General features: G+C 42.8%; 5 protein-coding genes across 6 annotated transcripts in view; 2 read left to right on the top strand and 3 right to left on the bottom strand.

Annotated features, from left to right (window-relative positions):
* Positions 1-21,839, bottom strand: part of LOC137654785 (uncharacterized) — a 262,756-nt gene that overhangs the window by 106,531 nt on the left and 134,386 nt on the right. The window lies entirely within an intron of this gene.
* On the bottom strand, positions 898-1,946 carry LOC137654413 (shematrin-like protein 2). Its single transcript, XM_068388017.1, has 2 exons — positions 1,874-1,946; positions 898-1,751 (listed from the first exon to the last, which is right to left on the bottom strand). The coding sequence occupies exon 2, from the start codon at positions 1,749-1,751 to the stop codon at positions 1,386-1,388; it is 366 nt and encodes a 121-aa protein (XP_068244118.1). The 5' UTR covers positions 1,874-1,946; the 3' UTR covers positions 898-1,385.
* Positions 5,236-5,985, top strand: LOC137654412 (uncharacterized PE-PGRS family protein PE_PGRS44-like). Its single transcript, XM_068388016.1, has one exon. The coding sequence runs from the start codon at positions 5,236-5,238 to the stop codon at positions 5,893-5,895; it is 660 nt and encodes a 219-aa protein (XP_068244117.1). The 3' UTR covers positions 5,896-5,985.
* On the bottom strand, positions 14,476-15,547 carry LOC137654411 (shematrin-like protein 2). Its single transcript, XM_068388015.1, has 2 exons — positions 15,499-15,547; positions 14,476-15,377 (listed from the first exon to the last, which is right to left on the bottom strand). Exon 2 carries the CDS (start codon positions 15,375-15,377, stop codon positions 15,015-15,017), a length of 363 nt encoding a protein of 120 aa, XP_068244116.1. The 5' UTR covers positions 15,499-15,547; the 3' UTR covers positions 14,476-15,014.
* On the top strand, positions 20,385-21,347 carry LOC137654410 (uncharacterized). The gene is made up of 2 exons (XM_068388013.1): positions 20,385-20,446; positions 20,619-21,347. Exon 2 carries the CDS (start codon positions 20,619-20,621, stop codon positions 21,276-21,278), a length of 660 nt encoding a protein of 219 aa, XP_068244114.1. The 5' UTR covers positions 20,385-20,446; the 3' UTR covers positions 21,279-21,347.

Genomic DNA, 21,839 nt, shown 5'->3' with positions numbered 1-21,839 from the left:
AAAAAAAATAAGAAATAGAGTTGGACAAATACTCTTGTGCAGTTATATCTTGAGAGAGAGAGAGAGAGAGAGAGAGAGAGAGAGAGAGAGAGAGAGAGAGAGAGAGAGAATCATTAAAGTAGATGGATGACATAGATAAAAATAGGAAATAGAGTTGGTTAATTACTTTTATGCAGTTATGACTTGAGAGAGAGAGAGAGAGAGAGAGAGAGAGAGAGAGAGAGAGAGAGAGAGAGAGAGAGAGAGACATTTTATATACAGGAGTCCCATGGATCACGCATGCCGCAATCCTTATCACATGTATATCGCATAAACAAAGATCACTACCGCAAAGTGCTTGAGCTATTGAGATGTCGCAATTTGTCCACTGCAATGGGATCCCATATACAGCAGTGAATCGCATGATGATGTATCCCCATGTATCACCCTTATTGCTCTGTGCCTGCAGTGAGCATCTCCCCTAGTCGCCTACTCTGCATTATGACTCGTGTATGCCAAGCTGTACTGCGTTTCAAAAAATATTTGCTGAAATATTGCATGAGAGCACCTAGGATATTGAAATTTTGGGGATTTTTCCATATCTACTCTGATTGCCAAGGCGTATTGCCCAAGTGTGATCCCAATCTTACTTACTTACTTTTACTTTGATGGCTGCCTTTCCAGTCCCACACAGCAGGAGAACCCTACTCTCTACAGGACCTCCGCTGTCGTTTTACCCTGTTCGTTCAGAGTATTTATCGTTTCAGATCATGTATAAGACAAGATTACGAATGCCAAACAGATGAATGTTGAAACTTTAATACCCTATTTTCTATATCTCTTCAAGCGTTAGGCTAGGTATCAAAAGATAACCATATTACTCTTCATCATTTATTTCAGAGATGACATAATTTTATAAAATAAACTTATTTAGGTTCTGTACAGTAATTACAATTCTTTTTACAAAAGGATATTTGAAGAAGGAGAAGAAAAGTAGGAAAGAAGAAACAGATAAAGGATTGAAAGTAGGAGGAAGATACATCCTACAGTTATGACTTAGAAAGAGAATCCCAGCTAGGATGAAACAGTGATGACACACGAGCGTCGAAGCAACGTTTGTCAACACAATCGAAACATTTTAATCTGGAATGAATTTCCTGAAATCCAGTTTGGGACAGTTCACTGAAGGACACTTCTTAAGTATTGATCCTGGAAAAGATATCTTTAGCTGGAGTCAAGTGTTGGAAGAATTCTTTGGATTTGAACTAAGATGACAGTTCGAGGAAGCAAAAGTTTAGGTCTTCTTCCTCCTTTTGGTCAAAGGGATCTTTCTAAGAGGTTTCTTTCGCACCCTTAGTGATTGAAATCTTTTGTCTTCTCCAACACTTGTGTTATTATTCTTTCCTTTAAAGGTAGGCGTTGGGGTTGAGGTGGTCGCAGCAGGTGTATTGGCCGTAAACACGGCACCAATAGCGACAGTATCCACCACCGAATCCACCTAGCCCACCTCCCAAACCGAATCCTCCGACGGGGCCCAGACCTGGACCAATGGGCAGGCCGCCGATTCCTGGGCCAAGAAGTCCTGGTCCACCGAATCCTGGGCCGCCGAATCCTGCACCTCCGAGTCCTGGGCCGAAGAACCTCTGGGAACCGGCTTCACTACCTCCGGTGCGCCCTTGGACTCCTCCTTCGTCGTCTCCGTCAGAACTGCTGCTATCGTCGGCTGCCACAAGGGCCACGACCACAATCAGCAACCACAGGAACTTCATCATCTGAAATTGAGAGATTTTTATCCGATGAGCCTCAAGGTAAGACATTGCAATAATATTAGAATATGCAATACCTAAGTTTTGGGCTTCTAATCCAATTAAACAACTAAGGGATAAATTATTACCTTTGTAGTCACAACCGTTGAATGAGGAGGAGTGATGTGATGATGTGGGGCGATGTCGCTCTTATATACTGACAAGTCCACGGCTGACCTTCAGAGAAATTTCGAACTTTAATCCCCAGGAAAAAAATAAATAAAAATAAACTGGCTAACTAACGCGTGGTTGTTTTATGTTGAAGTCGGTCGCCTTGTACAGCACGAGAGAGAGAGAGAGAGAGAGAGAGAGAGAGAGAGAGAGAGAGAGAGAGAGAGAGAGAGAGATTATTGAAGTAACAATTAGTTCAACTCATCGCCTTAAACTGAAGTCAATTCGTACTATTAAAGTTCCTCCGTGTGATAACGACACATACAATGTAATAAAAAAAATATGCATAAAAGAGATACTCATCTTTACATTTAAATGTCTGCAATCCGAATAAATTTATAACTTTAACCCAAACTCATTTACGAAACGGTATTTACAAGTTCTGCTCAGTACAGAGTTTTATTCTGCAAGTCGAGTTCTCAAAACTATGAAAAACAATTGTGTTTATCCATAATATATTATTTATTTATCAAACAAATTCTGGTGACTTACAAGCATTGACCTAATATTCTCTTTATTATTCTATAGATGTCTCTGACCACATTCACGTAATCTGTAATCAATTGATACTGTATAACATCAAAGGTAGTAGCTTGGCCAAGGCAGCAGCCTCTTGTCGAGATATTACGGATACAGATTTATTGGGTCCTTTGACTGGCCAGATACCACTACATTGGGTTCCTCTCTAGGTGCGACTCATTTTTCCTTTGCCTACACATACACCGGATAGGCTGTCCTATCATTTTCACCTCCACTTTCCTCATATACGACAACACTAAAATAACAAAAATTCTCCTTCACTCAAGGGTTTAACTACTGCACTGAAATTGTTCAATGGCTACTTTCAACTTGATAAGGGTACAAGAGACTAATACGCTATGGTAAGCAGCTCTTCTAGGGGAAGGACGCTCCAAAATAAAAACATTGTTCTCTAGTCTTGGGTAATGCCATAGTTTCTGTATCATGGTCTTCCACTGACTTAGGTTAGAGCTCGCTCAATTGATGTTACAGTAACGCACACTATTCTGTTTACTTATTTTTTTTCCTCACTGAGCTATTTTCCCTGTTGAAGTTATTAGGCTTAAAGCATCCCATTTTTTTAGCTAGGGTTGTAGCTTAGCTATAAATTATAATAATAACATTGCTGAGTTTTTTCATTAACACATCCACAAAACTATCAAGTTCAATCAACTGACGTATTTCCAATAATTTTACCTTTTCATTGATATAATATATTCTTTTTTTTTGGAAATAAAGACATACACGGACTTATCCTATCGAACTGAACCTATAGAAGTACTGTAGATAATTCTAAAGGAACGCTAAAAATGAGAAACCTAGGGAAAAAATGTTCAGTTGAGACCTCTAATGTCACTTCATACATACATACATACATACATACATACGCACACACACACACACACACACACACATATATATATATATATATATATATATATATATATATATATATATATATATATACACATGATAAATTTTACACATTTAGACGTGTTTTTCATACTCAAATAAGCCATATATTTTTCACACATTAATGTCTAGATTCTCTTAACGACCTCAGGATCAGAGGCCCAGGCAACGTGGTTAAGTCACGTGGTTAAGTCACAAGCTCTTGCCTTTGTGTGATTTCATCTGGGGCTCTGATCCCGAGGTCGTTAAGAGAATACAGACATTAATGTATCAAAAATATATGGGCTATTTGAATATAAATATATATATATATATATATATATATATATATATATATATATATATATGTGTGTGTGTGTGTGTGCGTGTGCGTAATTAGATTTGTATATACTTATGTACATATATATATATATATATATATATATATATATATATATATATATACTGCAAACACCCACACACATACACACACATCCACACATACACACACACATATACATATATATATACATATATAATATTTGGCACAAAACTCCCGGGGAAATTATATCAATAACTAAGATAGATGTCCTGGGTCCCAAGAAAAAATGCCTATCAAAACTTAATAAATAATTCGTGAAATATTCACTTGGCAAATGACTTCCATTTGATACGAATGAACCGACACCAAATAAAAAGGAAAGAAATATGATTTTGCACCAAACCTTACTTGTCTGGTGCAAGAGGCAATGAGATACAATGAGATCCACAATGAAAATTAAATCATTTTGTGTCGTTTATCCAAAGTCAAACATTACAGAGCATGAGACAGATGTATACATGTGACAGATATATACATGTGACAGATGTATGCATGGCAGTGATCCACGTATGCGATAGATGTATGCAGGAGAAAATTGTATTCGTGAGCTAGATGTGTGCAAGTGATGTATATCTTCAAATAATTCACATAAAGTGGGTTGCTAAAAAGTTATCAAAGAAAATAATACATTTTGTTATTGTAATATTCGATAATAAATGAGTAATATTGTAAATCAACTTTGTTCCATAAACAAGACGTACATTATCATCACCTTTATTACCAATACAATACTACTACTATTAATATTTATGACTATCAAGTAGGAAAAATACAAACTTATTCACAAATACATCATTGCTCATAATCTAATTAATTCTTACACTTCTCTCCTTTATTCAACAGAGATGTACATAAGATACTTGCAAAAGAGTAATAGACTTTTGTTAACAAATGAAAGTGGACGGCTTCTATTCAAATTCTACTTCATAGGTGGTGACATAAAAAAAAAAAAACTTCAATAAAGAATAGAACGATGACCAAAGCTTTGGCGACATTCACTTTCATGGTATTGATATTCCTCGCCATTATTACTTATATTAGCCTTTCTCTGTCCTTTCTAAAATTCTACAAGACTACTAAGTAAAAGTCTTCTTTTCCCTATTTTGAAAGATAATTTTCCTTGCAAGCAAAAAGGTTGAACCTACAATCATAAAAACTGAAGAAGCCAAGTCCCAGTTTTTAAACCAGGGAGGGATGCCCCTCTTTTCCTGGCCCGAGGAAACACAAGGTCAGCAATTAGTGCCGCTTGGTATATAAGGAACTGCTTCGGCCAATATCATTAATACTCTCCTTCAACGGCCGAGACATAGAAGGTAAGCAACTAACAGAGCTTAGATGCACAAAATAGAAGTTTATTATTCAACCTTCGGACTCAATAGTTGAAATACAGCTGTAACTTCCTCTTCATAAAACATTTTAGTGACTGAAACATAAGAAGAATTACAAATGTAATTCATGTAATTAAATACCTCCTCTTTCCTTTCCCAGATGAAGTACCTGTGGTTGCTGATTGCCGTCTTGGCCCTTGTGGCTGCTGACGATAGCGGCTCCCCTTCTCCCTCTGACAACGACAACAACGACGATTTCCAAGGAAACGACGACAACGCCGCACAGGCTGCTGCTGCTGATGGAGGCGTCGAAGGTCGTACCCGAGGAAACAATAACCAGGGATCAACGAGGTTCTTCGACGGTGGCTTCGGCGGAGGTCTTGGTGGAGGTTTTGGCGGTGGACTCGGTCCCGTCGGAGGATTTGGCTTGAACACCGCTTTAGGAGGAGGATTTGGAGGACTGGGAGGAATCAATCCTGGTTTTGGAGGTGGTTTCGGAGGAATTGGCCCCGTCGAAGGTCTTGGGGGCATCGGTGGTATCGGTGCCGTCAGGCCCCCAAGCGACTGCCGCTACTGGTGCAGGACTCCCCAGGGTCAGGCCTACTGCTGCGAAAGCGCCCATGAACCACAGAGCTTCGCTGGAGTCGTCAAACCTGGATACTGTCCCCCTGTCCGCCCCGTCTGCCCACCCGTCAGGAGCTTCCTGCCACCTGCAACCTGCTCCAACGATGGTGCATGTGGAGGCGTTGACAAGTGCTGCTTCGACACCTGTCTGCAGGAACACGTGTGCAAACCTCCTCTCGGATTCGGACGTCGTTAACATGTCCTTCGGCCGAAAGCATTCTCTTGTATAAATATCCCCAATCCCCTTGTAAAAAAATTTCCCATTAATTAATGTACAGAGCATAAGTAACTATTAGCAATCTTATTAAAAAATAAACTGATAATATGATTTCTGCAGTTTATATAAATTCCTTTATAAAGAAGTCCTTCTAAATCAAGTTACAAACCTATTAAGTAGCTACGATGGTGAAGATGGGTTAATTTCCATTTTAAGCACAAAAAACCTGAATTCGACAGGTATATGTACAGAAGAATTGTCATTGACTTTTATCTTTCTTAGTGGCTAAATGGTATGGTCAATGTCATACAAGCATCCTGGACCAGGGTTTGATTCCTAACCGGTCAGATGCTATTGTCTTTGAGTGGTTTCGCCTCGAAACTCTGATCCCTAGGTCAGTAATAGAATCATGACATTAATGTGATAAAATATATGGCTTATTTTAAATATGTAAAAAAAAAAACACGTCTAAATGTGCAAAATTTATCATTAATTGAATGCCGGGTTACAATTAGTTACGATGGTAAAGATAGGTTGATTTCAATTCTAATTACAATAAACCTGAATTGGACAGGTGTATGTACAAAAGAATTGTCATTGGCTTTTATCTTTCTTCGTGACTAAAGGGTATTGTCACTGTCATACAATTATCCTGGACCAGGGTTGGATTATCTGCCAGTCAGGTGCTTTTGTCTTTAAGTGGTTTCGCCTCGAGACTCTGATCCCGAGGTCGGTGAGAAAATCCAGACATTAATGTATTATAATATATGGCTTATTTGAAATATATAAATATATATACATATATATATATATATATATATATATATATATATATATATATATATATACTGTATATATATATATATATATATATATATATATATATATATATATATATATATATATTTGTTCCGACACAATATACTCAGCGAGAACCACTTTCTATAGGTGAGTCACTTGACCTCTCAATCTCGACCAAGATTTTCACGCATTATCCCCCTATCTCGCTCCATATAGTTTCTACCCCCGCCGCCAGGATACGCCCTGCGGGCAGGATTAGGGCAGGTCACTGCCTTCCCGGGTCAGCATCCCCATTAAGTTCTTGGTCGTGAGATGTGAAACATCTCACCCTCTCGCTTAACTCTCGATCCTTTGGCGCGTTGTGTTTCCACGTGTTTCCAGTGTGGGGACTTGTGTTTTTTCTGCGTAGTGCGTTTTCGCTAAGTGTTCTCAGTACGTTCCCCTTGCGTATATCCAGTGTTCCTGTAACTCGATAGTGTTGGCTCTTCGTGTGCGAACGATGGAGCATGTGCGTCGTTGCCCTGGTCCTAGAGCAGGAAAGTCGTGTGGGGCTTTCCTCTCTAAGTCAGAAGTGGACCCTCATTCCCTTTGTTCCACGTGCAGGGGTAAAGTTTGCTCCTCCTCGGACATGTGTCCGGAGTGCGTAAGTTGGGACGGCATACAGTGGGTACGGTATAGTACCAAGAAGAAGAAGTCGTCTAAGCGTTCCCCCAAGAAAGTGAGTGGCGTAACCTCGTTACCGTCGGTCAGTGATCGGTCCGACGAAGCCTCGGCCTCTCCGTCTCCTTCGCAGAGGAGCGGGCATCAAGCTCCCAGTGTTATAGTTAGCCATAGTGTTCTCCCCGGTGAACCCAGTGTGAGGGAAGAACCAAGGGCTGGCCCCTCTGGAGAGAACGGAAGGGCCGCTAGTGCTTCGGGGGAATCGGGCCACGTGGCAGGGGATCACGCTTCCTCAGAAGACCCAGTGTGGGGCAGTGTTGCGATTTCTGAGTCCCCCCCGCCCTCGTGGGCCGGTGCGTCGGGTTCTCCCCCTCCAGAGGACAACCACGCTAGAGTTCGCCGCCCGAGTAGCGATGCCTTCGGGTGGAAATTGCCGAAGACTCCGGGGAGGTCACCGCTAAGGATGGACGTGTCAATGGGCCCCTGGCCTCCTAGCAGGGATAGAGTAGACACAGTGCCCTCGATCTCTACAGCAGTTCCCGAGGACTTCCTTCAACATCCTGTCTCGGACGATCGACGGCGAAGAGCCTCCCCCGCGCATCACTCGAGCAGTCGTTACGCGAGGAACGTGGCGCCCTCAGACTCTTCGGAGGCAGATTCATCCTCCGGAGGAGAACGCAGGGGAAAACGACACCGGAAGAGAGAGCGGACCGATAGTGATCGTTCCCGCTCCAGGTCGAGGTCGCGGCACAGCAGGAAGCGCCCCCGCACTCACTCCCGTAAGTACAGGAGGGATGTCTCTCCCGGCGGCGAATGGGTCTACGTCCCTTCAGGAGAGTCCAGAAGGCACCGCTCTCCAGACTCTCGGTCCAGTGAACGAGCCTCTAGGTTGTCGCTGCCTACGCACAGCCTAGAACCGCTCGACCTGCCACGCAGGAAGGACCTCGCTCTTAGGCACAAGTCCTCGAGGCCTCCGGTTCACCCCGCCCAGCGGGGGGAAACGCGCTTCCGAGAAGGCAGCCCGACCGAACCAGCCCAGCTGGGGCGGTCGTCGAGCAGGAAGGACCGGTTCCCGGGGTCGGGTCATCCCACCGGGACCGTGTCCTCCTCCTCCAGAGCCTTGGGTCAGTCGAAGGTCCTCCCCGACCCGGTGACTCCCGCCCTACGGCGAGACCCACCCGCGTACGGAGCGCCCTACGGTTACGGGTCATCCTCCCTGGAACCGAGAGGAGAACGCCCTGTCTACCGTCCAAGCATGGCGCCCCCACGCCAAGCCAAGGCCTCGGCCGACGGAGGCGAGGCTTCCCCGTCGGAGGACTCCGCCTACAGAAGGGTGGTAGGTCTCATCAGAAGGCTCCATGGAATTCCAGAACCCTCGGCGCCTAAGGTGAATGCCTGGAGGTCGAGCCTCCTGAGATACACTCATTGTGACGCCCTGCCGAAGTCCTCCCTGGCCCTTCCTCTCGCCCCAGACCTAGTACTGGGACAAGAATACATTGACAACTTGGTGGCCAGCAGTGCGGAGGCCCCCAAGTCCCAGAGTGCCTCCAAACTCCTCCAAGGTCTCAAACCACAGGGCAAGGTTTATATCCCGGAAGGACGGCGCCCAGGTCCCTGTAGGGTGGACCCAGCCTTGGACATCCTGGGACAAGGTGGCTCGGACGAAAGGGCCTCTTCAGCCCCTGTGTCCTTCTCACCCACTGAAGCCGGCATGATGGAGGAGATGTCAAGAGATCTTGTGAACGTCTCCTCATGGCTGGACTGGTGGGCCTCCACGTTGGTTAACGTACGAGCCTCCACAGACCCCGACGATCCTGAGCAACAAGGTCTCCTGATGGACCTTATCACCTCCGGGGGGAAAGCCCTCAAGTTTATGGCTTATCAAGCGCTCTCCTTGACGGCCAACTGGGTCCTTAGAAAACGGGACACAGTACTTTCTAAGTTGGCAAGGAAAATCACGGACAGAGAGGCCCGAGTGGTTCGTAGCCTACCCCTAGGAGGTGAGTCGCTGTTCCCGTTGAAGGAGCTAGAAGTGCTAATGGAGAAGGTGTCCAAGAGGAGAGAGACCAACGCCCCCAGACAAACATCCTCCAGGAGGCCTCCTTACAGGAGATCAGTCTCGGATAGTGCCGTGACTCCTCAGGCCACACCCAGCTCTTCGAGGAGGGACGCCCCCTCCTCCTCCTGGACAACAACTCCACAGCCCTCCCGCAGGGGAGCACCAGCTTCTGCCAGCTCCTTCAGGTCAGGTTACTCCGCCTCGAAGAGAGGCAGATCAGGCCGCCCCTCTAGGAGAAGGTAGAGGGAGAGGCCCCCTACTCCCGCCCAAGCCTCGGGTTGGGGGATGCCTCAGACCACATTGGCAAGCATGGAAAACGCATGGGGCGGATGCTTGGACGGTGTCCGTCCTGAAAGAAGGCTACAGGGTCCCCTTCATAGCGGATCCACCCCCTCTTATTCCAGCCACCCAGACAGAATGGTTGGCTCCCAGGGACCCGTTGAAAAGGGCCACCCTGCAAAAAGAAGTTTCCTCCATGTTGGAGAAGGGAGCCATGGAAGAAGTCCTTCTCCCAGGGCCAGGCTTCTACAGCCGCCTGTTCCTGGTGGAGAAAGCAACGGGGGGGGGGGGGTGGAGACCGGTGATAGACCTGTCGGCCCTCAACAAATTCGTCAAGAAGACGAACTTCAAGATGGACACCCCAAAATCCGTCCTGATGTCCTTGAGGGAGAAGGATTTTATGATGACGATCGACCTCAAGGACGCGTACTTCCAGATTCCGGTCCACCCGTCGAGTCGGAAGTTCCTCCGGGTAAAATGGGGCTCCCAGATCCTGCAGTTCAGGACCCTCTGCTTCGGCCTGTCAATGGCCCCTCAAGTGTTCACGAGGGTCTTCGCGACGGTCTCAGTATGGGCTCACGAACGAGGTATCCGCCTCATCAGATACCTGGACGACTGGTTGCTCCTTTCCAGCTCAAAGGCCCTCTTGGAAGAGCAAGGGAAGGACCTCCTCCAATTCTGCAGGAGTCTGGGAATCATTATCAACCTGGAAAAATCGAACCTAACTCCATCCAACAGAATGGGATACTTGGGTATGACGTTGGACACCGTGCAGGGGAAGACCTTCCCCTCGGAGGACAGGATACAGAACCTCATCAATATCATTCAGCCGTTCCTGTCAGAGCTTCCCAGGAGGGCGAAAGACTGGCAGAGGCTGATAGGTCACCTGGTCTCATTAGAGAAACTGGTTCCCCAAGGGAAGATACGGCTCAGACCTGTACAATGGAACCTCAAGGCTCTATGGTCCCAGACAGGCTCTCAGAAAGAGTTGATTCCGGTCCTCCCGGACACGAGAGCAGCCTTAAAATGGTGGCGATGCCAGTCGAACTCCCTCAAGGGGATGCCCCTCGGGTCCTGTCCCCCCGAGTTTCTCATGTTCACAGACGCCTCCAGCCTAGGGTGGGGAGCCCACCTGCGGGAGGAAACAGCAAGCGGTACCTGGTCGGAGACCGAAAGGCAGCTCCACATCAACGTCCTGGAGCTAAAAGCAGTACAGAAGGCATGTCTGCACTTTGCAAGTCGGTTGAAGGGAAACACCGTGGCCCTAATGTGCGACAACGCCACGGTGGTAGCCTACATAAAGAAGCAAGGTGGCATGAAGTCGAAGGAACTGTGCGACCTCACCATAAACATCCTGCATTGGGCGGACGAGCACCAGGTGATACTTCTAGCAAGGTTCATCCCCGGGAAAAGAAACGTGCTAGCCGACGGCCTCAGCAGAATGGGTCAGATAGTAGGGACGGAGTGGTCCCTACACCCAGAAGTGGCCAGACTCATCCTTCAACGCTGGGGCTCCCCGGTGATGGACCTCTTCGCAACAAAGCTCAACGCCAAGCTACCGGTCTATTGCTCCCGGTACCAGACGAAGGAGCAACCCTAGAAGACGCCTTCCAGCACAAGTGGGACAACCTGGACGTATATGCCTTTCCCCCCTTCACGCTGTTAAGGCAGGTGCTCAACAGAGTAAGAACCTCCCAAAACCTAAGGATGACTTTGGTAGCGCCCTGGTGGCCGGAGAGAGTGTGGTTCGCGGATCTAAAAGACCTGGCAAGCCATCCGCCTTGGCCTCTGCCCCCCAGGTCAGATCTGCTGAGTCAACTTCACTTCCTCAAGTTCCACGACAACCCTCTCTCTCTTCGCCTTCACGCCTGGAGACTATCGAGCGGCTCCTGAAGAAGGAGGGGTACTCCTCCGCCACAGCTAAGAGGATGTCCCTATACCTAAGAAAATCCTCTACCGTGGTCTACCAGGCGAAGTGGGCCGCCTTTACGAAGTGGTGCGCGGCAAAACACATAAGACCTCTTAAAGCCTCGGTCCCTGACATAGCTGACTTTCTCGTGTACCTTAGGGATAAAATAGGGATGTCAATCCCAGCTATTAAAGGAGTACGAGCAGCCTTAGGCCAAGTCTTTCTCCTGAAAGGCATCGACCTGGGGACCTCGAGACACATAGCGATGCTTATTAGAAGTTTCGAGCAGTCCTGTCCTCCTCAAGCCAGGAGAGTGCCCAGATGGGACCTGGCCAAGGTTCTGAAAATGCTGTGTCGTCCTCCCTTTGAACCCCTCAAAGATATCGGGGACAAAGATCTCACCCTCAAGACAGTCTTCTTGCTAGCCTTGGCTTCAGCTAAGAGAGTAGGTGAGATCCATGGTCTGTCCTACGACGTGGCACACTCCAAGGGGTGGAGGGAGGTATCCTTCAAGTTCGTACCCTCCTTTGTAGCAAAGACTCAGAACCCAGCAGTCTGGGACCCGAGGTTTGAAGGTTTCTCAATTCCGGCCATCCCCAAGACAGGCAATACGGAAGACCTGAAGTTATGCCCAGTCAGGACGCTCAGGAAGTACCTGGAAAGGACGGCTCATCTCCGCCCAGGTGCCAAGAACCTCTTCGTCTCTTCAGGTGTTAATAAGAAGCAAGTCTCCAAGAACACTATTTCCTTCTGGCTGAGACAAGTCATCACTAGGACTTATGAAGAGGACAAGGTGGCAGTACCGGGCACTCCCCGCCCCCATGACATCAGAGGCCTGAGCACTTCCTTGGCCTTTGAGAGAAACATGGCAGTGGGGCAGATCCTACAGGCCGGCACTTGGTCACACCAGTAGACCTTCACGGCCCACTATCTCAAAGACTATTCAAGAAAGTCTTTGGATGGATTCTCCATTGGGACAGTCATCGCCGCCCTCCAAGCTGTGTAGCAGCAGGCTAGAAGACGTCCCCAACAGTGAATAGACTCGTCCTTACTTCTTCAGGAGAAGATTCAGTAGAGAAGATGTTAAGAGGTAAGTCTTAAAATATAAGCGTAAGGTTTCCGCAGTTACCCTCTATCCGCTCTCTGTACCCCCGCATTCCGTAGCCCTCCAGGCACTATGTGCCAGACCAAGTGGCAGAATGGCTCTCCCGCCTCCTAAGGTGTAAGTCTCCTATAGAAAGTGGTTCTCGCTGAGTATATTGTGTCGGAACAAATAAAAAATTTTAAACAATTTTTATTTTTCCTAACATACTCACCGAGAACCACTTTCGGGTAATGGCCCTCCCGTCCGTCCCCGAGTGCCATTCTTCCATTGCCGAGTTGGGCTAAACGTCGAACTTAATGAGGATGCTGACCCGGGAAGGCAGTGACCTGCCCTAATCCTGCCCACAGGGCGTATCCTGGCGGCGGGGGTAGAAACTATATGGAGCGAGATAGGGGGATAACGCGGGAAAATCTTGGTCGAGATTGAGAGGTCAAGTGACTCTCCTATAGAAAGTGGTTCTCGGTGAGTATGTTAGGAAAAATAAAAATTGTTTAAAATTTTTTATATATATATATATATATATATATATATATATATATATATATATATATATATATATATATATATATATGATGTTTGTGAGTAGAAATTGCAAAAGCTGACAAGTGATGAGGATCGAATATGTATTATAGCCATGAAAGGAAAAATGGAAAGACTTGATTGGAGTTAGTACTTTAGTCCTATTAGTGACGTCGATGGTCTCACAATGAAAATACTAACAAAGTCGTCTGTCGACGTCAATAATAGGACGAAAGGACTAATTCCAATCAGGTTTTTCAATTTTTCCTCTCGTGTGTTTAATACACACACACGTACACATACGCACACGGTATATATGCATATATATATATATATATATATATATTTTATATATATATATATATATACATATACATCATATACATACTGTATGTGCGTGCATATATATATATATATATATATATAGAGAGAGAGAGAGAGAGAGAGAGAGAGAGAGAGAGAGAGAGAGAGAGAGAGAACCCTTTAGCATGCAGGCTAAGAAAAACTAGGACTATCAATTCCTCAATCTTTTTAAACTCGCTCTTATAGTGACTTTGCACTTCCCGTTTCGGACTCAGGTCAAACTAGTCTTCTTTATTACTGCTGGATCATGTTTGAAAATTTTGAAACTTTTCATTGATTATGTTTACCGTATAATCGTGAGTTTTAAGGGGCAATATGTCTTCCTCCATTTTCCCCAGAAGTGCTAAATACATTATGAGCTCATAGAGTGTTTTTTTCCGTTAAAACCCTTCCTTTATTTGGAAAAGATATTTTTCGATAATCTACTCATAGTAATTTTCATCACTTATGAAATGAAAATACTTTAAAAATCGGATCATATCCATATTTCTGAATAAGCCTTATTTCCCCAGTGACGTCTAACCTGTTGCTACTTACGGGTTTCACTCCTAACTTGTTCTACATAGTTTCTATGATTCAATTTGTTACCAGCATGTTTAGGTTCTATCTAAATAAACAAATATATTACTCCTTAAGAGGCTGATTAGAAGGAATGCAAGAGAACATCAATTCCTTCTCTTTACCAAGGAATACCTAACCATAAATACAATCTTTTTTTTTTCAAGGATCCTGAGCCACTGAATTTAACGTCTTTTTTTTCAGTTATATAAGGCAAGATTAGAAAACCCAAACATAGTTGAATGTGGCCTCTGTAATATCGTTTCATTTCCTATCTCTTCTAAATTTTCGATAGAAGGTGTCAAAATATAACCATATTAATCTTCTTCATTTATTTCGCAGATGCGACAATTTCATAAAATAAATTTATTTACGTTCTATACAGTAATTACAATTCTTTTTACAAAAGGATAGTTTAAGAGGGAGAAAAGTAGGAAAGGAAAAAGAGAAAAAGGATTAAAATAAGGATAAGAATACATCCTACAGTTATGACTTTGAAAGAGAATCCCAGCTAGGATGAAACAGTGTTGCCTCACCAGCGTCGAAGCAGCGTTTGTCAACACAATCGAAACATTTTAGTCTGGAATGAATTTCCTGGAATCCAGTTTGGGACGGTTCACTAAAGGACACTTCTTAAGTATTGATCCTGGAAAAGATAACTTTAGCTGGAGTCAAGTGTTGGAAGAATCCTTTGGACTTCGAACTAAGATGACATTTTGAGGAAACAAAAATTTTGGTCTTCCTCCTCTATGTCAAAAGGATCTTTCTAAGAGGTCTTCTCACAGATTTCGTGTTTAAAATCTTCTTTTTTGTCTTCTCCAACACTTGTGTTATTATTCTTTCCTTTAAAGGTAGGCGTTGGGGTTGAGGTGGTCGCAGCAGGTGTATTGGCCGTAAACACGGCACCAATAGCGACAGTATCCACCACCGAATCCACCTAGCCCACCTCCCAAACCGAATCCTCCGACGGGGCCCAGACCTGGACCAATGGGCAGGCCGCCGATTCCTGGGCCAAGAAGTCCTGGTCCACCGAATCCTAAGCCACCGAATCCTGCACCTCCAAGTCCTGGGCCGAAGAATCTTTGGGAACCGGCCTCACCTCCGGTGCGCCCTTGGACTCCTCCTTCGTCGTCTCCGTCGGAACTGCTGCTATCGTCGCCAGCCACAAGGGCCACGACCACAATCAGCAACCACAGGAACTTCATCATCTGAAATTGAGAGATTTTTATCCGACGAGCCTCAAGGTAAGACATTGCAATAATATTCGAATATGCAATACGTATGTTTGGGCTTCTAATCCAATTAAACAGCTAAGGGATAAATGGTTACCTTTGCAGTCACAACCGTTGGATAAGGAAGAGTGATGTGATGATGTGGGGCGATGTCGCTCTTATATACTGAAAAGTCCACGGCTGACCTTCAAAGGAATTTAGAACTGTAATTGCGAGGAAAAAAATAATAAAAAACAAACTTGCTAACTATCCTGTCTAACGCGTGGATGTTTTAGGTTCAAGTAGATTGCCTTGTAAAGCACGAGAGAGAGAGAGAGAGAGAGAGAGAGAGAGAGAGAGAGAGAGAGAGAGCCTTACCTTACCTTATTGCCTTACTTTTTTGTTTGGGTTCCCCCAGGTCCCTCAGTGTGAGGCACCTCGTATATCCACCAGAGAGTTGCTAATGCATCTTCCGGTGTATTTTGCATCTTCCAGTCTTGGATGGTCTGGGATGCATCTTAGGTATTTATCGAGCTGATTCTTAAACACATCTACGCTCACTCCTGATATGTTTCTTAGATGAGCTGGCAGCACATTAAATAGTCGCTGCATTATCGATGCTGGTGCGTAGTGGATTAATGTCCTGTGCGCCTTTCTCAGTTTACCTGGAATGCTTTTTGGCACTATTAATCTACCTCGGCTTGCTGTTTCTGATATTTTAAGCTCCATGATGTTTTCAGCAATTCCTTCTATTTGCTTCCATGCTTGTATTATCATGTAGCGTTCTCTTCTCCTTTCTAGACTGTATAGTTTTAAAAATTGCAGTCCTTCCCAGTAGTCAAGGTCTTTAACTTCTTCTATTCTAGCAGTATAGGACCTTTGTACACTCTCTATTTGCGCAATATCCTTTTGGTAGTGTGGGTACCATATCACATTGCAGTACTCGAGTGTACTACGCACATAAGTTTTGTAAAGCATTATCATGTGTTCAGCTTTTCTTGTTTTAAAGTGTCTGAATAACATTCCCATTTTTGCTTTACATTTAGCCAACAGTGTTGCTATTTGGTCGTTGCATAACATATTCCTATTTAAAATTACACCAAGGTCTTTAATTGCTTCCTTGTTTGTGATTGTCTCATTATTAGGTCCCTTGTATGCATACACCATTCCTTCTCTGTTTCCATAATTTATTGATTCGAATTTATCGGAGTTAAATACCATCCTATTTATCTCCGCCCATTCATATATTTTGTTTAGATCTCTTTGTAGTGAGTTCCTATCTTCATCACAAGTAATTTCTCTACTTATTCTTGTGTCATCGGCGAAACTTCTCACTACGGAGTTTTCAACATCACAGTCTATGTCTGAGATCATAATAACAAATAGCAGTGCAGCTAATACCGTACCTTGGGGCACACCAGATATTACCTGGGCTTCATCTGATTTCTCGTCATTTGCAACCACTATCTGTTTTCTGTTTTGCAGGAATTCTTTTACCCATTTTCCTATCTTTCCCACAATATTATGCTTTCTCATTTTTTTCTCCAATATGTTATGGTCTACCTTGTCAAAGGCTTTTGCAAAATCTAGATAGATCACATCTGTGTCTTTTTCATTTATCATATTATTGTATATGTTTTCATAGTGTGCTATCAGTTGGGTCTGTGTACTTTTTCCAGGTACGAAACCGTGTTGACCCATATTAAACAAATTATTTTTGACCAAATGGTTCATTATTTTCTTTTTTATTACCCTCTCATACACTTTCATAATATGTGATGTTAGACTAACAGGTCTATAATTGCTTGCCTCTAGTCTTAATCCACTTTTGAAGATAGGGGTTATATAAGCTAATTTATGTTTAACATATATCTCGCTCATATCTATACTCTGTCTTAGCAGTATTGCAAGCGGCTTCGCGATAGTGTTTGCAGTTTTTTTTAACAAAATCGCTGGAACTCCATCTGGTCCGGCTGCCGATCCATTTTTAATTTCGTTTATAGCCGTGACAATATCTGCTTCATTAATATATATATATCCGTTAGAGAGAGAGAGAGAGATTAAGTAGGAGTAAAAATTAGTTCAACTTATCGTCTTAGACTTGAGTCAATTCGTACTACTAAATCAAAGTTTCTTCACGAGATACTGAATTCATAATTAGATATTATAATAAAATATGCTTGTCTAAGATACTCATCTTTTCATTTACATATCTGCAATTCGAATAAATTCATAACTTTAACCCAAACTCGCTTACGATATTGTATTTACAAGTTCTGTTTTATACAGTCTTATTCTGCAAGTCAAGTTCATAAAACTGAGAAAAAAAAAACTGTTTCTATCCAGAATATATTATCAATATATCAAACAACTTCTGTTGACTTACAAACAGTGGCCTAATGTTCTCTTTAATATTCTATAGATGTCCCTGGCAACATCCAAATAGTCTGTAATCAACTAATATTGTACAGCAATGAAGGTAGTAGGTTAGCTAAGGCACCAGCCACCATTAGAAATACTCCCGCTAAAGAGTTATCCAGTCATTGGACTGGCCACATAGCACTATAATGGATCCCTCTCTAGTTATGGCTCCCTTTTCCTTTACCTATACATACACCAAATAGTCTGTAATATACTTTACAAATTCTCTACTTTCATCATACATCTGAAAACACTAACATAAAAGAAAAATTCTTCTTCACTCAAGGGTTTATCTACTGCACTGAAATTGTTCAATGGCGATTTTGCACTTGCTGAGGGTGCACGAGACTCTTAAGCTATGGTAAGCATCTTTTCTGGGAGAAGGACGCTCCAAAATGAAAACATCGTTCTCTATTGGTTACGTACCATAGTCTTCCACGACTTTGGATTAGAGTTCGGTTGAGGGTACACTCAGGCACAATATCTGTTTCCTTATTTCCTTCCCTTAATGGGCTATTTTCCCGGTTGGAATCCTTGGGCTTATAGCATCCCGCTTTTCCAGCTAGGATTATAGCTTAGCTAGAAATAATAATAATAACATGGCTGAGTTTTCTCATACACATATCCACAATACTATCAACTTCAATCAATTGACGTATCTCTAACTATTTTACCTTTTCAACGATATAATATATTACCATTTTTTGGAAAGAAAGACATACACAGACTTATCCTATCGAACTGGACCTATAGAAATCGTTAATCTTAAGAGGAATACTAAAAAACGGATTTAGAGCGAAGCAAAAAATCTATTTTTGGGTGAGATAGCCATGACGTCCTGATGGAAGGTTCCTTTAGTAGCTTCCTGAGGGTATATATGTCTACAGTGGATATTCCCAGAGAATTAAAACAAAGGTTATCACAGAATTCTAAATTCTGGCGCGAGTACCCTAAAGGTTTCCCTTTAGGATATCGTAAATCAACAGGGGACGTATGCTTTGACACGCCACATGGCTATGTGCATCCCACATAGCGTTTACGCTTCGAGGGGGAAAAGGTGGCGAGATAACTGAGGAGCCGTTCCAAAGTTATCCTCCTACGTTACTGTTACGGTACCTTGCGACGTAAACAAACGGCAACGGAAAAAATTTTCAGTTAAGACCACTCATGTCACCTAACACACACACACACACACACACACACACGCACACACTATATATATATACATATATATATATATATATATATATATATATATATATATATATTCATATGTGTATATATATACACACATAAATAAATATATATATATATATATATATATATTCATGTGTGTATATATATACACACATATAAATATATATATATATATATATATATATATATATATATATATATATATATATATATGTATATATATATATATATATATATATATATATATATATATATATATATATATTCATGTGTGTATATATATACACACATATAAATATATATATATATATATATATATATATATATATATATATATATATGTATATATACATATACATATATATAATATAATAATAATAATGATAATAATAATAATAATAATAATAATAATAATAATTGGTGAAACATTCACTTTGCAAATGACTTCCACTTCATAAGAATGAACCGACACCAGATAAAAAGGAAAGGAAAAAAAAAACATGATTTTGTAACAAACCTTAATTGTCTGGTGTGAGAGGCATTGAGATACAATGAGATCCACAATAAAAATTTAAGGAGTTTGTGTCGTATATCTAAAGTCAAATATTACAAAGAATGAGAGAGATGTGTGCAATTGACAGATGTATGCATGACAGAGATCCACGTATGGGATAGATGCATTCAGGAGACAATTGTCTTCATGAGATAGTGTGCAAGTGACGCGTTTCTTAAAAAAAAAATTTACATAAAGTGGGTTTCTAATAAGTTACCAGAGAAATAATGCATTTCGTTATTGCAAGATTCGATAATATATGAGTTAAATTGTAAATCAAGTCTGTTCCATAAACAAGTTCGTATATTATCGTCACCTTTACCACCAATAAAATACTACTACTACTGCTACTAATTTTCATAACAAACACGTGAGAAAAATACTAATTTATTTACAAATACATCATAGGTCATAACGTAATTATTTTTAACGCTTTCTCTCCTTTATGAAACAGAAATGTGCATAAGATACTTGCCAGAGTAACCGAGACATTTAGTAACAAATACTGTACAACTGGATGGCGTCTATCAAAATTCGACTTCCTAAGTTATAACACAAAAATAAAGAACTTCGATAAAGAATATAAAGAACACCAAAACCTTGCCGTCATTCACATTCAATTAGCCTCTCTCTGTCCATTCGAAGATTCTACAAGACTTCTATGCTGACGTCTTCTTTTCCCTATTTTAAAAGATAATTTTCCTTGCAAAGAAAAAGGTTGAGCCTACAATCATAAAAACTGAAGAAGCCAAGTCCCAGTTTTTAAACCAGGGAGGGATGCCCCTCTTTTCCTGGCCAGAGAAAACACAAGGTCAGCAATTAGTGCCGCTCGGTATATAAGGAACTGCTTCGCCAAGATCATTACTACTCTCCTTCAACGGCCGAGACAGAGAAGGTAAGCAACTAACAGAGCTCAGACGCACAAAATAGAAGTTTATTATTCAACGTTTGGACTCAATAGTTCAAATACAGCTGTACTTCCTCTTCATAAAACATTTCAATAATAGACATCATCAGAATTACAGATTTAAATTATGTAATTAAATGATTCCTTTTCCCTCTCCCAGATGAAGTACCTGTGGTTGCTGATTGCCGTCTTAGCCCTTGTGGCTGCTGACGATAGCAGCTCCCCTTCTCACTCTGACGACGACAACAACGACAATTTCCAAGGAAACGACGACGACGCCGCACAGGCTACTGCTGCTGCTGGAGGCGTCGAAGGTCGTACCCGAGGAAACAATAACCAGGGATCAACGAGGTTCTTCGACGGTGGCTTCGGCGGAGGTCTTGGTGGTGGTTTTGGCGGTGGACTCGGTCCCGTCGGAGGATTTGGCTTGAACCCTGCTTTAGGAGGAGGATTTGGAGGATTGGGAGGAATCAATCCTGGTTTTGGAGGTGGTTTCGGAGGAGTTGGCCCCGTCGGAGGTCTTGGGGGCATCGGTGGTATCGGTGCCATCAGGCCCCCAAGCGACTGCCGCTACTGGTGCAGGACTCCCCAGGGTCAGGCCTACTGCTGCGAAAGCGCCCATGAACCACAGAGCTTCGCTGGAGTCGTCAAACCTGGATACTGTCCCCCTGTCCGCCCCGTCTGCCCACCCGTCAGGAGCTTCCTGCCACCTGCAACCTGCTCCAACGATGGTGCATGTGGAGGCGTTGACAAGTGCTGCTTCGACACCTGTCTGCAGGAACACGTGTGCAAACCTCCTCTCGGATTCGGACGTCGTTAACATGTCCTTCGGTCGAAAGCATTCTCTTGTATAAATATCCCAAATCCCCTTGTAAAAAAATTTCCCATTAATTAATGTACAGAGCATAAGTAACTATTAGAAATCTTTTTAAAAATAAAAACTGATTATATAATTTGTGCAGTTTATATAAATTCCTTTATAAAAAAAGTCATTCTCAATCTAGCTACAAACCTACTAATTAGCTACGATGGTGAAGGTGGGTTGATTTCAATTCTAATGACAAAAAACCTGAATTCGACAGGTGTATGTACAAAAGAATTGTCACTGGCTTTTATCTTTCTTCGTGACTAAATGGTATTGTCACTGTCATACAATAATCCTGGACCAGGGTTCGATTCCCGGCCAGTCAGGTGCTTTTGTCTTTGAGTGGTTCCGCCTCGAGACTCTGATCCCGAGGTCGGTGAGAAAATCCACACATTAATGTATTAAAATATATGGTTTATTTGAAATATGAAAAAAACACGTCTCAATGTTCAAAATTTATCATTAATCGAATGCCAAGCTACCAACCTACCAATTAGTTACGATTGTAAAGATTGG

The sequence above is a fragment of the Palaemon carinicauda genome, chromosome 15 (assembly GCF_036898095.1).
Source record: "Palaemon carinicauda isolate YSFRI2023 chromosome 15, ASM3689809v2, whole genome shotgun sequence".
Lineage (NCBI taxonomy): Eukaryota > Metazoa > Arthropoda > Malacostraca > Decapoda > Palaemonidae > Palaemon > Palaemon carinicauda.
Note: the sequence above shows the minus strand (reverse complement) of the source record. Positions and strands in the feature narration are given on the sequence as shown.

Bases quoted from the DNA above. Each gene is read 5' to 3' on its own strand.
- LOC137654413 (XM_068388017.1), bottom strand. From the start codon at position 1,751: ATGATGAAGTTCCTGTGGTTGCTGATTGTGGTCGTGGCCCTTGTGGCA.
- LOC137654410 (XM_068388013.1), top strand. From the start codon at position 20,619: ATGAAGTACCTGTGGTTGCTGATTGCCGTCTTAGCCCTTGTGGCTGCT.
- LOC137654411 (XM_068388015.1), bottom strand. From the start codon at position 15,377: ATGATGAAGTTCCTGTGGTTGCTGATTGTGGTCGTGGCCCTTGTGGCT.
- LOC137654412 (XM_068388016.1), top strand. From the start codon at position 5,236: ATGAAGTACCTGTGGTTGCTGATTGCCGTCTTGGCCCTTGTGGCTGCT.